Below are 17,219 nucleotides of genomic sequence, written 5' to 3' on the forward strand. Positions count from 1 at the left end.
TTGAGCGTAGTCTCAATCTTGCGGTTAACCGGCTCCTTTAGGGCGGTTGTACCAGGGACAGGTAAAACCACCTTTTTAGACAACCAAGATACAGAAGCGTCTACTATAGGTGGTGTTTCCCATTTCTTTCTATCCTCTTCAGGGAAAGGGAAAGCAATGAGTATTCTTTTAGGGATCTGGATTTTTTTCTCTGGGTTTTCCCTGGATTTTTCAAATAAAGATTCAGCTCTTTAGAAGCAGGGAAGGTGAGAGAGGATTTCTTATTTTCTGTAAAATAAGATTCCTCTTCCGGCTCAGGTACCGTCTCAGTAATATGTAAAACATCGCTAATGGCTTCAATCATCAACTGCACCCCCTTAGCAAGGGATGCACCCCCCTACATATCCCCATCAACATCCCCTGTATCCGAGTTGGTATCAGTGTCAACTTGCATTATTTGGGAAGTGTAAGTTTTTTAGGGTATGTAGGTGGGGTATGGAAGGGAGCAGCAGCTGAATGTTGTAACCCCTCAACAGACTTCCTCAAAAACTGCATCTTTTTCTCATTATGCGACATCCTAGATGAAATCTGTGATATCATTCCCCTTAAAGAATCCACCCATGGGGGTTTGGATTTGGCAGGTTGGAAAAGCATATTGCAGTCCTGAGTACATGGGATAGACTCTTCAGGAGAAGATACACACTCTGCAGCATAGTATACAGAGCCCTTAGACATGGTAATGTGGATAAATACACATACACACAGGAAAATGTCAGACACAGTTTCCCCCAGAGTACCTTCAGAGAGTCACAGAGTATAAAGAGCCAGCCACACAGCGCACCAGTAGGCAGTTTACAGAATAAACGGCCGGCGCTTACTGAGTAACCTTAATAGGATAAACAGTTCTTATAACACTCTCCCCCCCTGTCTATAACATCCTGGTACCGCAGAGGTATGCTGGAATTATGAGGAGGGCAGCGCTACCTGTCAGCGTCTCATCTGTGTGATCTGCAGGGAATGGCGCTGGTGAGTGCTGGATCCGCTCTGAGAAGTCCCGCCCCCTGTAATGGCGCGTCTTCCCACCCTTAATAGATTATACTGGCCTGAGGTATTTGTGCTGCTAACAGTGGGATTAGCCCGTTAGCATATTTGACCAGTGTAGGGTATGTGCGCTGGCCCAGGATGCCTCTCACAGCGCCGTACACCAAGTGCCGCTGAGCCTTCCGGAGCGCAGCCTGTCAGAGCTGCGCTCCCAACATTGTGCCACCATTCCCGCCATTGACCCGCTTCCCAGGCCGCCGGCGTCCTACTCACCACTCTTCTTTCTTCTGGCTCTGTTAGGGAGTGGCGGCCGTGCTGCAGGAGTGAGCAGTCTCCTCGTGGGCTTGCGATCAGCACCCTCAGGAGCTCAGTGTCCTGTCAGCGGAGATAGAGAACCATTAACTTCTAGAGTTGGCTCCTACTCCCCCCCCCCCCAAAGTCCCACGAAGCAGGTGGGCTGTTGCCAGCGCCTGCCTGTACCTAACTAAACTCAAAATAATAATACTAGAAAAACTCCTAAGAGCTCCCCTAGCTCTGACCGGCTCCTCTGGGCACATTTTCAAAACTGAGTCTGGTAGGAGGGGCATAGAGGGAGGAGCCAGCCCACACTATTAAGCTCTTAAAGTGCCAGTGGCTCCCAAAGGACCCATCTAAACCCCATGGTACTAAATGAACCCCATCATCCTCTAGGACACAAGAGAAAGGGGTGATTTATCCTAGTTGCAATCAGGGATGATTATCGTCTTTTTCAGACCAAGGATGGCAGTATTTCTGAAACAGGGCAGTTTGCGAACTGTTCACATGCTGCTGTAGTGAAGGTGTATCGGGACTGGACAAAAGGCACCATTGCGAATAACTGATGTGGAAACTGCGGAGCACCACGTGCCATTGATGTGAGAGGTGAACGTTGGCTACCAATGTGCGTGAGTGCCGACCTACATGCTAGAGTGGAGCAGCTCACCGCCAAAATGATGCCACCAGGGTATACGGTTGCCATGAAGGGGTGTACATACTTTGTCTTCAGCAATGTTTAGGTAGGTGTTACAAGTCAAAGTAACATCCACATTAATGCCAGGAGCCAAGGTTTCCCAGCAGAACATTACTTTGCTTCATCCAGCTTGCCACTTCCCATAGTGCATTCTGTGCCATCTCTTCCCCAGGTAAACCACGCACACACACCCAGCCGTCCACATGATGCAAAAGACAACGTGATTCTCAGACCAGACCACCTTCTTCCATTACACCATGCTCTAGTTCTGACACTCACATGTAGGCACTTTCTCATATCCCCATATTTATGATCCTGACCAATAATGTTAGTCCAAATTCCTCACTCTGCTACACGAGGGGAACACCAGAAATGCAGTAGCAGGTGTCAAGCTTCAGTGTTTCAGCAATCCCTCACTAAAGCTGGGCACCTGGTCATCTTTTCTAATATGGTTTACTGGTATCCTGAATATGTGTATCCGGTGTTCTGAATAACAAATTCTTTTCATGTGAGTTTGATATGTACATGCTATACAGGGGGATATTCAATTTGGCCGCAATGATTGCGGGTGTAAAGTGTCGCCGCCAGGGGGCTAATTAGTCCCGATAATCCGGCGCGTGCCGCGGCTTATCGGGGATTTTGCTTCACCTGCCTCCGGCAGGCGAAGCAAAATGCCCGATAACAGCCCCGTTTTCATCGGAAATGGGGCTATTTTCACTGAACCTGTGTGTTTACGGGTGTAACTGCACTCGTTACCGGCCGAGCTAATTAAATAGCCCGACCGCACCACCCGTAGAAACATCGGGGGTTTTTACTCCCGATGTCTCTTCGGAGGCAAATTGAATATCCCCCACAGTATGCATCATTCTTTCGAGGTGCTCTGAGTATTATGTGTCATTTGTAAAGTTATTTTAAAAGATCGGTTACATAAAGAAAAAGTCCTCATATAGGTACTGTAGCTATTTTTCTCTCTTTCTGGTACAAGGCTTTCACGATTAAAATATTTTAGAATGTAAAAGGTGATTTGTTGAAGATACTGCACCACTGGGGCAGGTCTTTATTCTTTTCAAGATTTAAGTATTGCACTAATTGACAAGTGGTGTTGGTGAGATAATAAAAGGACATTATTTGTTTATCATCAAAAGTGTTACATTGCTGCGCTAAATGAGAAAAGTTTCACACACAGAGAAAAAGGAAGACTCTTTGGTAAATGCACTCTTGAAATTTATATAGAAAGTTCAGAATATGTTGAAGGATTTTATATGATATTGTTTAAAACAAAAGTATCCAAAAATAAGATTTTAAACCTACTGGTAAATCTTTTTCTCGTAGTCCGTAGAGGATGCTGGGGACTCCGTAAGGACCATGGGGATAGACGGGCTCCGCAGGAGACATGGGCACTTCAAGAAAGACTTTAGGTCTGGGTGTGCACTGGCTCCTCCCTCTATGCCCCTCCTTCAGACCTCAGTTAGAGAAACTGTGCCCAGAGGAGACGGACAGTACGAGGAAAGGATTTTTGTTAATCCAAGGGCAAGATTCGTACCAGCCACACCAATCACACCGTATAACTTGTGATATACTAACCAGTTAACAGTATGAAAACAACTTAGCATCAGTCCAAGACCGATGAAAACTATAACATAACCCTTATGTAAGCAAAACTATATACAAGTCTTGCAGAATTAGTCCACACTTGGGACGGGCGCCCAGCATCCTCTACGGACTACGAGAAAAAGATTTACCGGTAGGTTTAAAATCTTATTTTCTCTTACGTCCTAGAGGATGCTGGGGACTCCGTAAGGACCATGGGGATTATACCAAAGCTCCCAAACAGGCGGGAGAGTGCGGATGACTCTGCAGCACCGATTGAGCAAACAGGAGGTCCTCAGCCAGGGTCTCAAATTTATAGAACTTTGCAACGATGTTTGAACCCGACCAAGTAGCAGCTCGGCACAGCTGTAGTGCCGAGACCCCTCGGGCAGCCGCCCAAGACGAGCCCACCTTCCTAGTGGAATGGGCCTTGACCGATTTTGGTAACGGCAATCCTGCAGTAGAATGTGCCTGCTGAATCGTGTTACAGATCCAGCGAGCAATAGTCTGCTTTGAAGCAGGGCACCAACCTGGTTGGCTGCATACAGGACAAACAGTGCTTCTGTTTTTCTGACTCTAGCCGTTCTGGCCACGTAAATTTTCAAAGCCCTGACCACAGCAAGGGACTCTGAATCCTCCAAGTCATGTGTAGCCACAGGCACCACAATAGGTTGGTTCATATGAAAAGATGACCCCACGTTAGGCAAGAATTGAGGACGAGTCCGCAATTCCGCTCTATCCATATGGAAAACCAGATAGGGGCTTTTATGAGACAAAGCCGCCAATTCCGACACTCGCCTAGCCGAAGCCAAGGCTAATAACATGACCACCTTTCAAGTGAGATATTTTAACTCCACCGTTTTAAGTGGTTCAAACCAATGCGACTTAAGGAAACTCAACACCACGTTAAGGTCCCAAGGCGCCACCGAAGGTACACAAGGAGGCTGAATATGCAGCACTCCCTTCACAAAAGCCTGTACTTCTTGGAGAGAAGCCAATTCTTTTTGAAAGAAAATGGATAAGGCCGAAATCTGAACCTTAATGGAGCCTAATTTTAGGCCCAAATTCACTCCAGTTTGTAGGAAGTGAAGGAAATGGCGCAGATGGAATTCTTCCGTAGGAGCATTCCTGGCCTCCCAAGAAACATATTTTCGCCATATACGGTGATAATGTTTAGAAGTCACGTCCTTCCTAGCCTTTATCAGCGTAGGAATGACCTCATAAGACATGCCTTTTCTGCTAGGATCCGGCGTTTAACCGCCATGCCGTCAAACGCAGCCGCGGCAAGTCTTGGAACAGACAGGGCCCCTGTTGCAACAGGTCCTGTCCTAGAGGAAGAGGCCATGGATCTTCTGTGAGCATTTCTTGCAGATCCGGATACCAGGTCCTTCGTGGCCAATCTGGAACAATGAGAATTGTTCTCACTCCTCTCTTACTTATTATTTTCAACACCTTGGGTATGAGAGGAAGAGGAGGAAATACATAGACCGACTGGAACATCCACGGTGTCACTAGGGCGTCTACAGCTACCGCCTGAGGATCTTTTGATCTGGCGCAATACCTCTGTAGCTTTTTGTTGAGGAGGGACGCCATCATGTCTATCTGGGGTAATCCCCACTGACTTGCCATCTGTGCGAAGACTTCCGGATGAAGTCCCTACTCTCCTGGATGCAAGTCGTGTCTGCTGAGGAACTCTGTTTCCCAGTTGTCCACTCCCGGAATGAACACTGCTGACAGTGCGCTTACATGAATTTCCGCCCAGCGAAGAATTCTGGTGGCTTCCGCCATTGCCACTCTGCTCCATGTGCCGCCTTAGCGGTTTACATGAGCCACTGCGGTGATGTTGTCTGACTGGATCAGAATTGGTTGGTCGCGCAGTAATGACTCCGCTTGACGTAGGGCGTTGTATATGGCCCTCAGTTCCAGGATATTGATGTGAAGACAAGTCTCTTGACTTGACCAAAGGCCTTGGAAGTTTCTTCCCTGTGTGACTGTTCCCCAACCTCTGAGGCTCGCGTCCATGGTCACCAGAATCCAGTCCTGAATGCCGAACCTGCAGCCTTCTAGAAGGTGAGCACCCTGCAGCCACCACAGGAGAGATGATCTCCCTGTTCCCCAGGGCCAGGGTGATCAACTGATGAATCCGTAGATATGACCCGGACCACTTGTCCAGTAGGTCCCCCTGGAAAGTCCTCGCATGGAGTCTGCCGAAGGGAATGGCCTCGTATGATGCCACCATCTTTCCCAGGACTCGAGTGCAGTGATACACTGACACCTGTTTTGGTTTCAATAGGTTCCTGACTAGAGTCATGAGTTCCTGAGCTTTTTCTATCGGAAGATCAACTCTTTTCTGGTCTGTATCCAGAATCATGCCCAAGAAAGTCAGACGAGTCGTCGGAACCAACTGCGACTTCGGGATATTGAGAATCCAGCCATGTTGCTGTAACACCTTCAGTGAAAGTGATACGCTGTTCAGTAACTGCTCTCTTGATCTCGTTTTTATGAGGAGATCGTCCAAGTACGGGATAATTGTGACACCTTGCTTGTGCAGGAGCACCATCATTTCCGCAATTACCTTGGTGAAAATCCTCGGGGCCGTGGAAAGCCCAAACGGCAACGTCTGAAATTGGTAATGACAATCCTGTACCGCAAATCTCAGGTACGCCTGATGAGGTGGATAAATGGGAACATGAAGGTATGCATCCTTTATGTCCAGAGATACCATAAAATCCCCCCCCCCCCTTCCAGGCTGGCGATGACCGCTCTTAGCGATTCCATCTTGAACTTCAACCTTTTCAATTATAGGTTCAGGGATTTTTTAATTTAATATGGGTCTGACCGAACCGTCCGGTTTCGGGACTACAAACAGGGTTGAGTAATATCCCCTTCCTTGTTAAAGCAGGGGAACCTTGACCACTACCTGTTGAAGATACAATTTGTGAATTGTATTTAACACTATCTCCCCTTCCTGGGGAGAAGCTGGCAGGGGCGATTTGAAAAACCGGCGAGGAGGCACCTCTTCGAATTCCAGCTTGTAACCCTGAGAAACAATTTCTATTGCCCAGGGATTCACCTGCGAGTGAACCCAGATGTGGTTGAGAATTCGAAGACGTGCCCCCACTGGGGCGGACTCCTTTAGCGGAGCCCCAGCGTCCTGCGGTGGATTTTGCAGAGGCCGGGGAGGACTTCTGTTCCTGGGAACTAGCTGTGTTGTGCAGCTTTTTTCCTCTGCCCTTACCTCTGGCAAGAAAGGACGCACCTCGTACTTTCTTGTTTCTTTGTGATCGAAAGGACTGCATTTGGAAATGTGGTGCTTTCTTAGGCTGTGAGGGAATATAAGGCAAAAAATTTAGATTTACCAGCTGTAGCTGTGGAGACCAGGCCCCAGAAACCTTCCCCAAACAATTCCTCACCCCTGTAAGGTAAAACCTCCATATGCCTCTTTAAGTCGGCATCACCTGTCCATTGCCGGGTCCATAGGACTCGTCTAGCAGAAGTCGACATAGCGTCTTTGAGCATCTCTCATATATAAGACAGCATCTTTTATATACCCTAGGGTCAATAAAATGGTATCCTTATCTAGGGTCTCAATTTCCGCTGATAAGGTATCTGTCCATGCTGCTACAGCGCTACAAACCCAGGCCGACGCAATTGCCGGTCTGAGTAAGGTACCAGAATGTGTGCAAATGGACTTCAAGGTAACCTCCTGCTTGCGGTCAGCAGGATCCCTGAGGGTAGCTGTATCTCGGGATGGCCGTGCTACCTTTTTGGATAAGCGTGTCAATGCTTTTTCCACCCTAGGGGAGGTTTCTCACCGTATCCTGTCCGTTGGCGGGAAAGGATACGCCATAAGAATCCTTTTGGGAATCTGCAGTTTTTTGTCTGGAGATTCCCAAGCTTTTTCACATAATTCGTTCAACTCATGTGAGGGGGGAAAGGTTACCTCAGGTTTCTTTCCCTTATACATGTGTACCCTCGTGTCCGGGACAGGGGGTTCCTCTGTGATATGCAAAACATCTTTTATTGCAATGATCATATATCGAATACATTTAGCCACTTTTGGCTGTAATTTTGCATCATCGTAGTCGACACTGGAGTCAGAATCCGTGTCGGTATCTGTATCTATTATTTGGGATAGTGGGCGCTTTTGAGACCCCGAAGGTCCCTGCGACATAGGGACAGACATGGGTTGACTCCCTGGCTGTACCCTAGCTTCAGCTCTAATCTTTTGTGCAATAAATTTACATTAGCACTTAAAACATTCCACATATCCATCCAGTTAGGTGTCGGCGTTGTCGACGGAGACACCACATTAATTTGCTCCCCGTCTTCTCTAGGAGAGCCTTTTACCTGACATGTCGACACACGCGTACTGACACACCACACACAGGGAATCCTCTTATCTGAAGACAGTTCCCCCACAAGGCCCTTTGGAGAGACAGACAGAGAGTGCCCAGCACACACCCCAGCGCTATATGACCCAGGAAAAAACACAATAAATATATGTTTACCCAGTAGCGCTGTGTATATATGCTCCTAATTATGTGCCCACCCCCCTCTTCTTTAAAACCCTCTTTCACTGTGGTATAAGCAGGGGAGAGTCCGGGGAGCTTCCTCTCAGCTGTGCTGTGGAGAAAATGGCGCTGGTGAGTGCTGAGGGAGAAGCCCCGCCCCCTCGGCGGCGGGCTTCTGTCCCGCTCAAATACACTAAAAATTGGCGGGGGCTCTTATTTATATATATATATATATATATATATATATATACACACACAGTGGCCAGCTGTAAACATATATACTTTTGCCAAAGAGAGGTTCGTATGCTGCCCAAGGCGCCCCCCCTGCGCCCTGCACCCTTACAGTGACTGCCGTGTGTGAGGTGTATGGGAGCAATGGCGCACAGCTTTACCGCTGTGCGTTACCTCAGTGAAGATCATGAAGTCTTCTGCCGCCTCTGAAGTCTTCTTTTCTTCTCATACTCACCCGGTTTCTATCTTCCGGCTCTGCAAGGAGGACGGCGGCGCGGCTCTGGGACGGACGGCGAGGGTGAGACCTGCGTACCGATCCCTCTGGAGCTAATGGTGTCCAGTAGCCTAAGAAGCAGAGCCTTGAAACTCACAGAAGTAGGTCTGCTTCTCTCCCCTCAGTCCCTCGATGCAGGGAGTCTGTTGCCAGCAGGTCTCCCTGAAAATAAAAAACCTAACAAAATACTTTCTGACAGGAAACTCAGGAGAGCTCCCTGTAATGCACCCAGTCTCCTCTGGGCACAGTATCAAACTGAGGTCTGGAGGAGGGACATAGAGGGAGGAGCCAGTGCACACCCAGACCTAAAGTCTTTCTTGAAGTGCCCATGTCTCCTGCGGAGCCCGTCTATCCCCATGGTCCTTACGGAGTCCCCAGCATCCTCTAGGACGTAAGAGAAAATGGGGACAACCATTTAATGTTTAAATGCATATGTCTGAGGTTTTATGGTAATGTGTAATGACTGGAATATGATCATCTATTGAACTATGGGGACCAAAGCCGCTTCACCTGCTGACTGATACTTACAATGAGGACCTTTGGGGTCAATGAGGATGAACTTACAGGAATGCCACATGTGTTGTCTAACATTAATCTTATATCATATTTGATGGAATGGATGCTGTAAAGACTGTGTACATTGTTTAGGATGGAAGAAAGAAATAAGCGGCGATTCTGCTGTCAGTGTTAGGCATGGAGTCTTGGACCAGATAGCCATTCTGTACTTTCTATATAAATTTCAAGAGTACACCCACCAAAGAGTTTTCCTTCTTCTCTGTGTGTGTGTGTGTGTGTGTGTGTGTGTGTGTGTGAAATAGTCCTACTGCTTGACTCATGCTGCACCACCAGAGTGACATTATCCAAGGGTATCTCCGCAAATTGTCTATTTTTTGGTTTCATATCTTCTCTTATGCTTCTTTCGACTGGTGCAAAAACACCCCCATTGTACTTGTAAATGAGAAAAGTATCTACAATTTTCTGTGTTACACATATATATATATATATATCCAAAGGTGCTCCTGCACTCACATCTTCCATGCAAGTTACAAATGGGCGGGTGCTTCCAACAGACCAAGAGGTCTACTATATATCCAAAGATGTCCACAAAGTGGGGATGCACTCTCGCTATGAAGTGAAGACTCAATTTTGAATAGTCGAATAATCACCGTAGTTTAATGTCAACGTTTCGGCCTGTAAACAGGCCTTTCTCAAGACAGGTGAATCAGCAGATCAAATATTCAATTGCATTGTCAGTTCATACAATCTGTAGGAACAATGATTACAGTTAAAATCACATGCCTCACCGGTCCCTGAAGTACCAACACCAAACGCAGTACAGATATATAAGACTAGGTCCAGTGCAGGTTAATGCTTACTAGGCAATAAGATCACCCACATGTGCATCCTCCACCTAGTGATCAAAGGGTGAATCATACCTGTAACGCCTCATCCTTCACATAATTACACATAGTATCAGCACAACACCATGTCACCGAACAACCGGCAATCCATTGTATATCACACTGTAATGATACCAGGGATACGTGGCCTCATTATAGAACATACCACAAAATGTGGGAGCATTACTCAATTCCCATAGACAACAAATTGGACGCAATAAACATTACCTACTGTGTGGTATATAATCAATATAGTTCCTGGATGCAGACACATCTGTTGCTGATAACAGTGCTGCAGAGGGAAAAGATCTGGTTTCAACATCAAATGCAGGCAAAAAAGCGAGCTATCTACAAACAGAGACACATAAGTCAAACAGCCAATAACTTACTCAGATCTGGAGGCGTCCTGCTTGTGTCTGCATGACCCTCCTGATCCTAGAGTGTATTTAAATACCGCGCTCATGGAAGTGACGCCATCGGCAATTAAGCGTACCACACAAAACGTCCTCAAGTCAAAAGTTGACTTGAGGACGTTTTGTGTGGTACGCTTAATTGCCGATGGCGTCACTTCCGGTGAGCGCGGTATTTAAATACACTCTAGGATCAGGAGGGTCATGCAGACACAAGCAGGACGCCTCCAGATCTGAGTAAGTTATTGGCTGTTTGACTTATGTGTCTCTGTTTGTAGATAGCTCGCTTTTTTGCCTGCATTTGATGTTGAAACCAGATCTTTTCCCTCTGCAGCACTGTTATCAGCAACAGATGTGTCTGCATCCAGGAACTATATTGATTATATACCACACAGTAGGTAATGTTTATTGCGTCCAATTTGTTGTCTATGGGAATTGAGTAATGCTCCCACATTTTGTGGTATGTTCTATAATGAGGCCACGTATCCCTGGTATCATTACAGTGTGATATACAATGGATTGCAGGTTGTTCGGTGACATGGTGTTGTGCTGATACTATGTGTAATTATGTGAAGGATGAGGCGTTACAGGTATGATTCACCCTTTGATCACTAGGTGGAGGATGCAAATGTGGGTGATCTTATTGGCTAGTAAGCATTAACCTGCACTGGACCTAGTCTTATATATCTGTACTGCGTTTGGTGTTGGTACTTCAGGGACCGGTGAGGCATGTGATTTTAACTGTAATCATCTGTAATCATTGTTCCTACAGATTGTATGAACTGACAATGCAATTGAATATTTGATCTGCTGATTCACCTGTCTTGAGAAAGGCCTGTTTACAGGCCGAAACGTTGACATTAAACTACGGTGATTATTCGACTATTCAAAATTGAGTCTTAACTTCATAGCGAGAGTGCATCCCCACTTTGTGGACAGCTTTATATATATATATATATATATATATATATATACACACACACACACACACACACATACATACACAGTATATATACACAATGCAGATAAGGCAGCACTCAGGTAATGCAGCAGACCGCAGGCAGTGACGTGTGGTAAGGTAAGGCAGGTGAGCCAGAGTCCTGTTATACTAACATATACTCCAGAGATTTGACTATATAAAGTATATGAAAAATACAAAGAATATCTATAAATATCTTCTTTGTATTATTCTAATAATTTTTATAGTCATAACTCTGGAGTAAAAAGTCTACGTACCCTGGGGCTCATATATTGTGTCTAAATCTGGCTCTGGTACTAGCCAGTGCCTCCTGAGCCATTTACCTCACTGCATGTCCCTGACCGCAGGTATATTACAATGTTTCAAATTTAGTGATGAGCGAGGTTCGGTTTTACTCGGTTTTACTCGGTTCTCAAAACGGCATCTTATTGGCTATCCAAAACATGTGACATCCGTGAGCCAATAAGATGCCGTTTTGAGAACCGAGTAAAACCGAGTAAAACCGAATCCGCTCATCACTAGTTTCAATACGAAGGAATAAAGTATATAGAAACGTTTTAACACACCAGCTGTGTCTGCTGCATTACCTGAGTGCCACCTTATCTGCACTGTATGTTGGACTCCATGCTAGGAGTACATATGGAGGGCACCAGGGACTTTATACCAGGTACCAGAGCTATACACAATATATGAGCCCATGGGTACATGTGGGCATTATACACAGCTGCAGCAGTATATAATGCTGGAAATATGGTTTTGATCAGAGATGTGCAGAAAAGATAGCCAGGGGAGGCACTGCCTCACCTGTCAGACATTTTACTCCAGAGTTTTGACTAGAAAAGTGATTACTAGAAAAGTGATTATAATAATACAAAGGAGATATTTATAATATATTCTTTGTAGTTTTCAGATAATTTTTATAGTCCTGACTCTAGCTTATACTGAAGTATGGTGGTAATTCAGACCTGATCGCTCGCTAGCGGTTTTTGCAGCGCTGCGATCAGGTCAGAATTGCGCATGCGTATGCACCGCAATGCGCAGGTGCGTCGCACGGATACAAAGCGGATTGTTGCTGTGCGATGGGTTTTACGGAGAATACATTCGCAAGGAGATTGACAGGAAGAAGGTGTTTGTGGGTGTCAACTGACCGTTTTCTGGGAGTGGTTGGAAAAACACAGGCATGTAAGCGTTTGCAGGGCGGGTGTCTGACGTCAATTCCGGCCCCTGAGGGCGGGTGTCTGATGTCAAATCCGGCCCCGGACAGGCTGAAGTGATCGCAGTGGCTGAGTAAGTTCTGGGCAACTCAGAAACTGCACAAAGTTTTTTTGTACCGCTTGGCTGCACATGCGATCGCACACTTGCACAGCTAAAATACACTCCCACGGTTGGCGGCGACTATGTGAATGCAGGACTGCAAAAAAACCCTAGTGAGCGATCAGGTCTGAATTAGGCCCTATGACAGGAAAGGCCTTGCCTCATTTCACCACACGTCACTGTGTGTGTGTGTATATATATATATATCTATATCTATCTTACGTATACATACACAGTATACAGATGTGTCCACATACACCTATCCACAAATTGTGCCAAATAGTCCTGTTTTACCATGAACTTTGAGAAATAGCAGGGTCGTGCAACTCTTCCTTTACATTTGTGACTTAATATATATATATGCAACAAAAAAAGAAATTACTAATGAAAAGTACCGAGGGCCTGATTCAAAGATGGAAGGAAACCCAATGGCTTCCGTACATCTTTGATGATGGCGCGGCAGCGCATGTGCCGGACCTATTATGTGCTTTGTAGAATGGGTCCTCTGTCCTTGAATGCAGCGCCCCCAAACCTCAGCCTGACTGGTTGCCGGCATTTGGGGGCAGAGGTGAGCTGAGCAGCGTTACCAGATTTGGGGGCATATTGCCCCCATTTTCTGGGAGTGGCTAAAACAGTGATTGCTACCATCCTGCCCGACCATTCTAGGACTCATACAAACATGCGGGAGGCATATACACAAGATGCCTTCTGCTGCTTTTGCATGTTTTCTTACAGCAGCGGTGTCTAAAGACATCCAATTCTGTGCTCAGGCCCTCAGTTTCAATTAGGTCTCGGACTCAGGGTCGACACCAATTGGTCGACGCCTGAAATAGGTCGCCATGGAAAAAGGTCGCCATGGAAAAAGGTCGACATGAGTTTTTTAATGTTTTTTTTGGTGTAGTTTTTTCCGTAATGTGACTGGGAACCCCAATTAGTGTACCGTGTACCCTCGAATGGCTCGCTTCGCTCGCCGTGCTTCGGGCAGGTTACCGTTCCCAAATGTAGTCCACGTGGATCGTAAAGTATGAAAAAGTTCAAAAAATGAACAAAAATGTGAAAACATCATGTTGACCTTTTTCCATGTCAACATTTTGACCATGATGACCTATTTCAGGTGTCGACCCGGAGTCTGGATACCGTTTCAAGTTTAGCAATATAGAGGCAGAATTCAGGGAAAACGACATAATTAGAGTAAAAAGGAAAAGTGACTTTTGCCACGCATCGTCATACTTAATCTGCTACTTTACACCACTTGCTTTGCGATAACAAATACTAATCCTAAACACAGTATACTATTAGCTAATTAGTACATTACTGTATTAGCGAACTAGGAAGTTAAATGCAGGTAAAAACATACTCAAGCCTGGGACTCTCTGCCAATGGCAAAGTATCAAAGTCACACCAGTCGTCTCATGCCGCATGGCACAAAAAGGACAAGCGTATGAGAACACACCTGTATATTCTGACACTTACTAATACTAAAGTATGAATGAAACACACCACGGTTTAATTTTGTTAAATAATTTCCTTTAAAATTTATTAGACTATGTGTTACATTCAATATCTGATGTGTTCCTTTCAGAGAAAGGAGACTGGCATGAATAGAACCCATTTTTGTGGCTTAACAGGAAAAAGGTTACAGGAGACCTGCTAGAGAGTCAGTCCTTCCTATATACAATGACTCCACCGCTCTGTGCTAACACCCTATTTTCATAAAAATGACAGTAACTGGGGAACAAACTTGCATCTCAAACACACCGAATTCCACAGTGTCCATGACTTGCAACAGGAACTTAAAAACAGCATACAAATTTTACTTCTGTGGGTGCAGAGTAAGTGACTAAATGTGCCGCTTACAAATAAGGAATTATTTAATAAAAAAAAATATATACGAAGTTGTTACAGGCTTGTTTTTCAGTACAAGTGAAAGGATGGTTTTGGAGTGCAAAGAGAGTAATCTTTCATCTGCAAGCAAGATCAATGTATAATCAGCATAGTTTAAACATTTAAAAGGAAACTGTACAAGTTATACCAGTACACCGCACAAAAAAGGCAATAATTCAAGTGAGAGATATTTTAGATAAACGGAAAAAAACAAAAAAAAAAAAACCTTCCAGGCTAAATTAACAAACAAAATTATGTACACTTAAACGTTTAAGTCTACCTACCCTTATAACACCAAAGGGGAACCAGCCCCTCTGACAACAAAATGTATTAATTCCACTTAGACTTTCCATGTACAAAACCTGACTAATCGAAGGTCATATGGTCTGAATAATTTAGGATCTCAGATAATCACAATGTAATATACCCAAAGAAGAGAAAATGGATTATAAAAAGGTACTGCAATGACTTGGAAAAGCTGGCAACTGGGAAGGTTGGTATCTTATCCTATGCGTGGATATATCAGCTTTTACGTTGCATGGTTATTGCCATCAACAAGATCCTTTACAAATTAACTTTAGAGTGCAATAATAGTAAAAAAAAAATAATAATAGATGGGCTGTGCTTATGACAACTCACTCAAAAGAAGAATCTTAGGGGTATATTTACTAAAGTGCTGGTTTTTAGAAATTGAGAAGTTGCCCATAGCAACCAATCAGAATCTACTTATCAATTATCTAGCACCTTCCTGAAGATAAGAGCTAGAATCTGGTTGGTTGCTATAGGCAACCGCTCCACTTCTGAATACCTGCACCTAAGTATGTGCACCCCTTAAAGTCAAGTTATGCATTATTGATCCAGGTGTTACAATTCAACTGGGCACCACATGGTCACACAAAAAAAATCAGAATTTTTGCGGCCTACATGAAATACATATTATCGTGTGATGAATATTTGATATATATATATATATATATATATATATATATATATATACACACACATATATATATACATACATACATATACTACTATTTTGTTATGGTTATGTCCTTTCAATGCTTAACTTAGACTTTAGGGCTTGTTACACGTTACCATTCTCCTCCCTCCCAAAAAAGGCTGCATTCTGGGAGGTGTCGGGGGACCTTAGGCCCTACCACTATCATCTTGCAATAATAAAAAATACAGATATGCATTATCATGGACAAATCCCTTCATCTCGGGAAATCAATATACTTTTAATAGAAAAAACCCTACTGGGGCTTAATTATAGTGGAAAATGGCTCCTTAACTTAGTTTCAAAAACTGGTAATTGAAAAGGGATAAACTGAACTATTCTATAACATATATATGGATATTCGCAACTGCACATGAATAATATATCAAAAAAATAAATTGAAAATTGTTATGTAGTTGTTTAAACCAGATCAACAAAGTGGACCATATTTAATATGGCTAATCACCTGTAGGCGCATTGCCTAGCAACTGGATATGCATGAATAATAGTGAAGAAAACTACAAAAACAATGATAAAAAAATTGCAGTCCCCTTTGGAAATTGAGGGGTTAAACAACAGCTCAGAATATACGTGATAATTCTGATGATTAGAGAGACCATAATCACGTATAATCATGTAGGGTGCATAATGTCTGTGCAGACACCTCTATCACCATCTTTAATGATTTTGGTGGCATGACAAAACAAATGAACTAAAAAAACAAAAAACAAACAAAAACAAACTACAGTTAGTGAAAAATAAAAGATTGCATACATATTGTGAGGTTTCTCAACCTCAATACACGGTCTCCTTACTAACAGGCTTGTTGTGAATGTAAGGCTAAAAATGCACTAGAAGGAGAGGTGCTCGTAGACTGCAATTGCCTTTCATAAAAAAGCAGACCCTTATGAACAATAGTGGTATAAGATCTGTTACAGAGTGGCATTTCTAAACCTTATATGGCAAAAGCCCTCACGCATTTATCCACAGTCTTGCTCACTCAAGCCTGTGACTTACAACATTGGTGCCCTAGTTGTGGTGTTGCCAACTACTTGAAGATCCACGTGCTGCTTAATAAACTAGTCTACGAAATGTGGTCCGTGACCAAACCCTCTGCCATCTCCGGGCAGTCTTGGATATATTCCGATGGGATCACACAGATTGGATTTAAAGTGTCTTGTTACATAGCCCTCCTTAAGCACACACTTAGAGCAGCAACTGTTATTTTTGGTTTCCAGACCCTGCCAGAGTGGCCCTTTATACAATGTCATTTGCCTCTGGGCCCCGGAGTAGGGATTTTGGTTTTATGGAGTGCAGCTCTTTAAGCCAACATCGTGGAAAAGGGAGGTGTAAAACTCAGGCTCCAGCTGTCTGTTCCTGTACTTGTTGACTATATCTGCGATTTTCTGCTTCCGGCGCACATGTGGTGTGTTGGAGTCGCTTTCTAATCTCTTTCTTCTGCAGATGTTGATGACTGTTTGCCTCACTAAAAAGCCTGAAAACCAAATGAAACATGTCAGACATACAAAATCTCACAAGGCTATAATTTACATTTCCGGAGAGAAAAAATAGCAAAGAACACGTCTTTCGTTTTGTACCTAGTAAACTTCCATGTGTG

General features: G+C 44.4%; 1 protein-coding gene and 1 long non-coding RNA gene across 5 annotated transcripts in view; one reads left to right on the top strand and one right to left on the bottom strand.

The window, feature by feature from the left end:
* Positions 1-17,219, top strand: part of LOC135055766 (uncharacterized) — a 51,734-nt gene that overhangs the window by 15,658 nt on the left and 18,857 nt on the right. The window lies entirely within an intron of this gene.
* RALGAPB (Ral GTPase activating protein non-catalytic subunit beta) overlaps positions 14,226-17,219 on the bottom strand; it is a 275,647-nt gene continuing 272,653 nt past the window's right edge. For all 4 annotated transcript variants that reach the window (XM_063960194.1, XM_063960193.1, XM_063960196.1 and 1 more), the window contains one exon: positions 14,226-17,096. In XM_063960194.1, coding sequence (XP_063816264.1) covers positions 16,906-17,096 — 191 coding nt within the window. In that variant the 3' untranslated portion in view covers positions 14,226-16,905. The remainder of the gene's footprint in view (positions 17,097-17,219) is intronic.

This window comes from Pseudophryne corroboree, chromosome 3 (assembly GCF_028390025.1).
Source record: "Pseudophryne corroboree isolate aPseCor3 chromosome 3, aPseCor3.hap2, whole genome shotgun sequence".
Taxonomy (NCBI): domain Eukaryota; kingdom Metazoa; phylum Chordata; class Amphibia; order Anura; family Myobatrachidae; genus Pseudophryne; species Pseudophryne corroboree.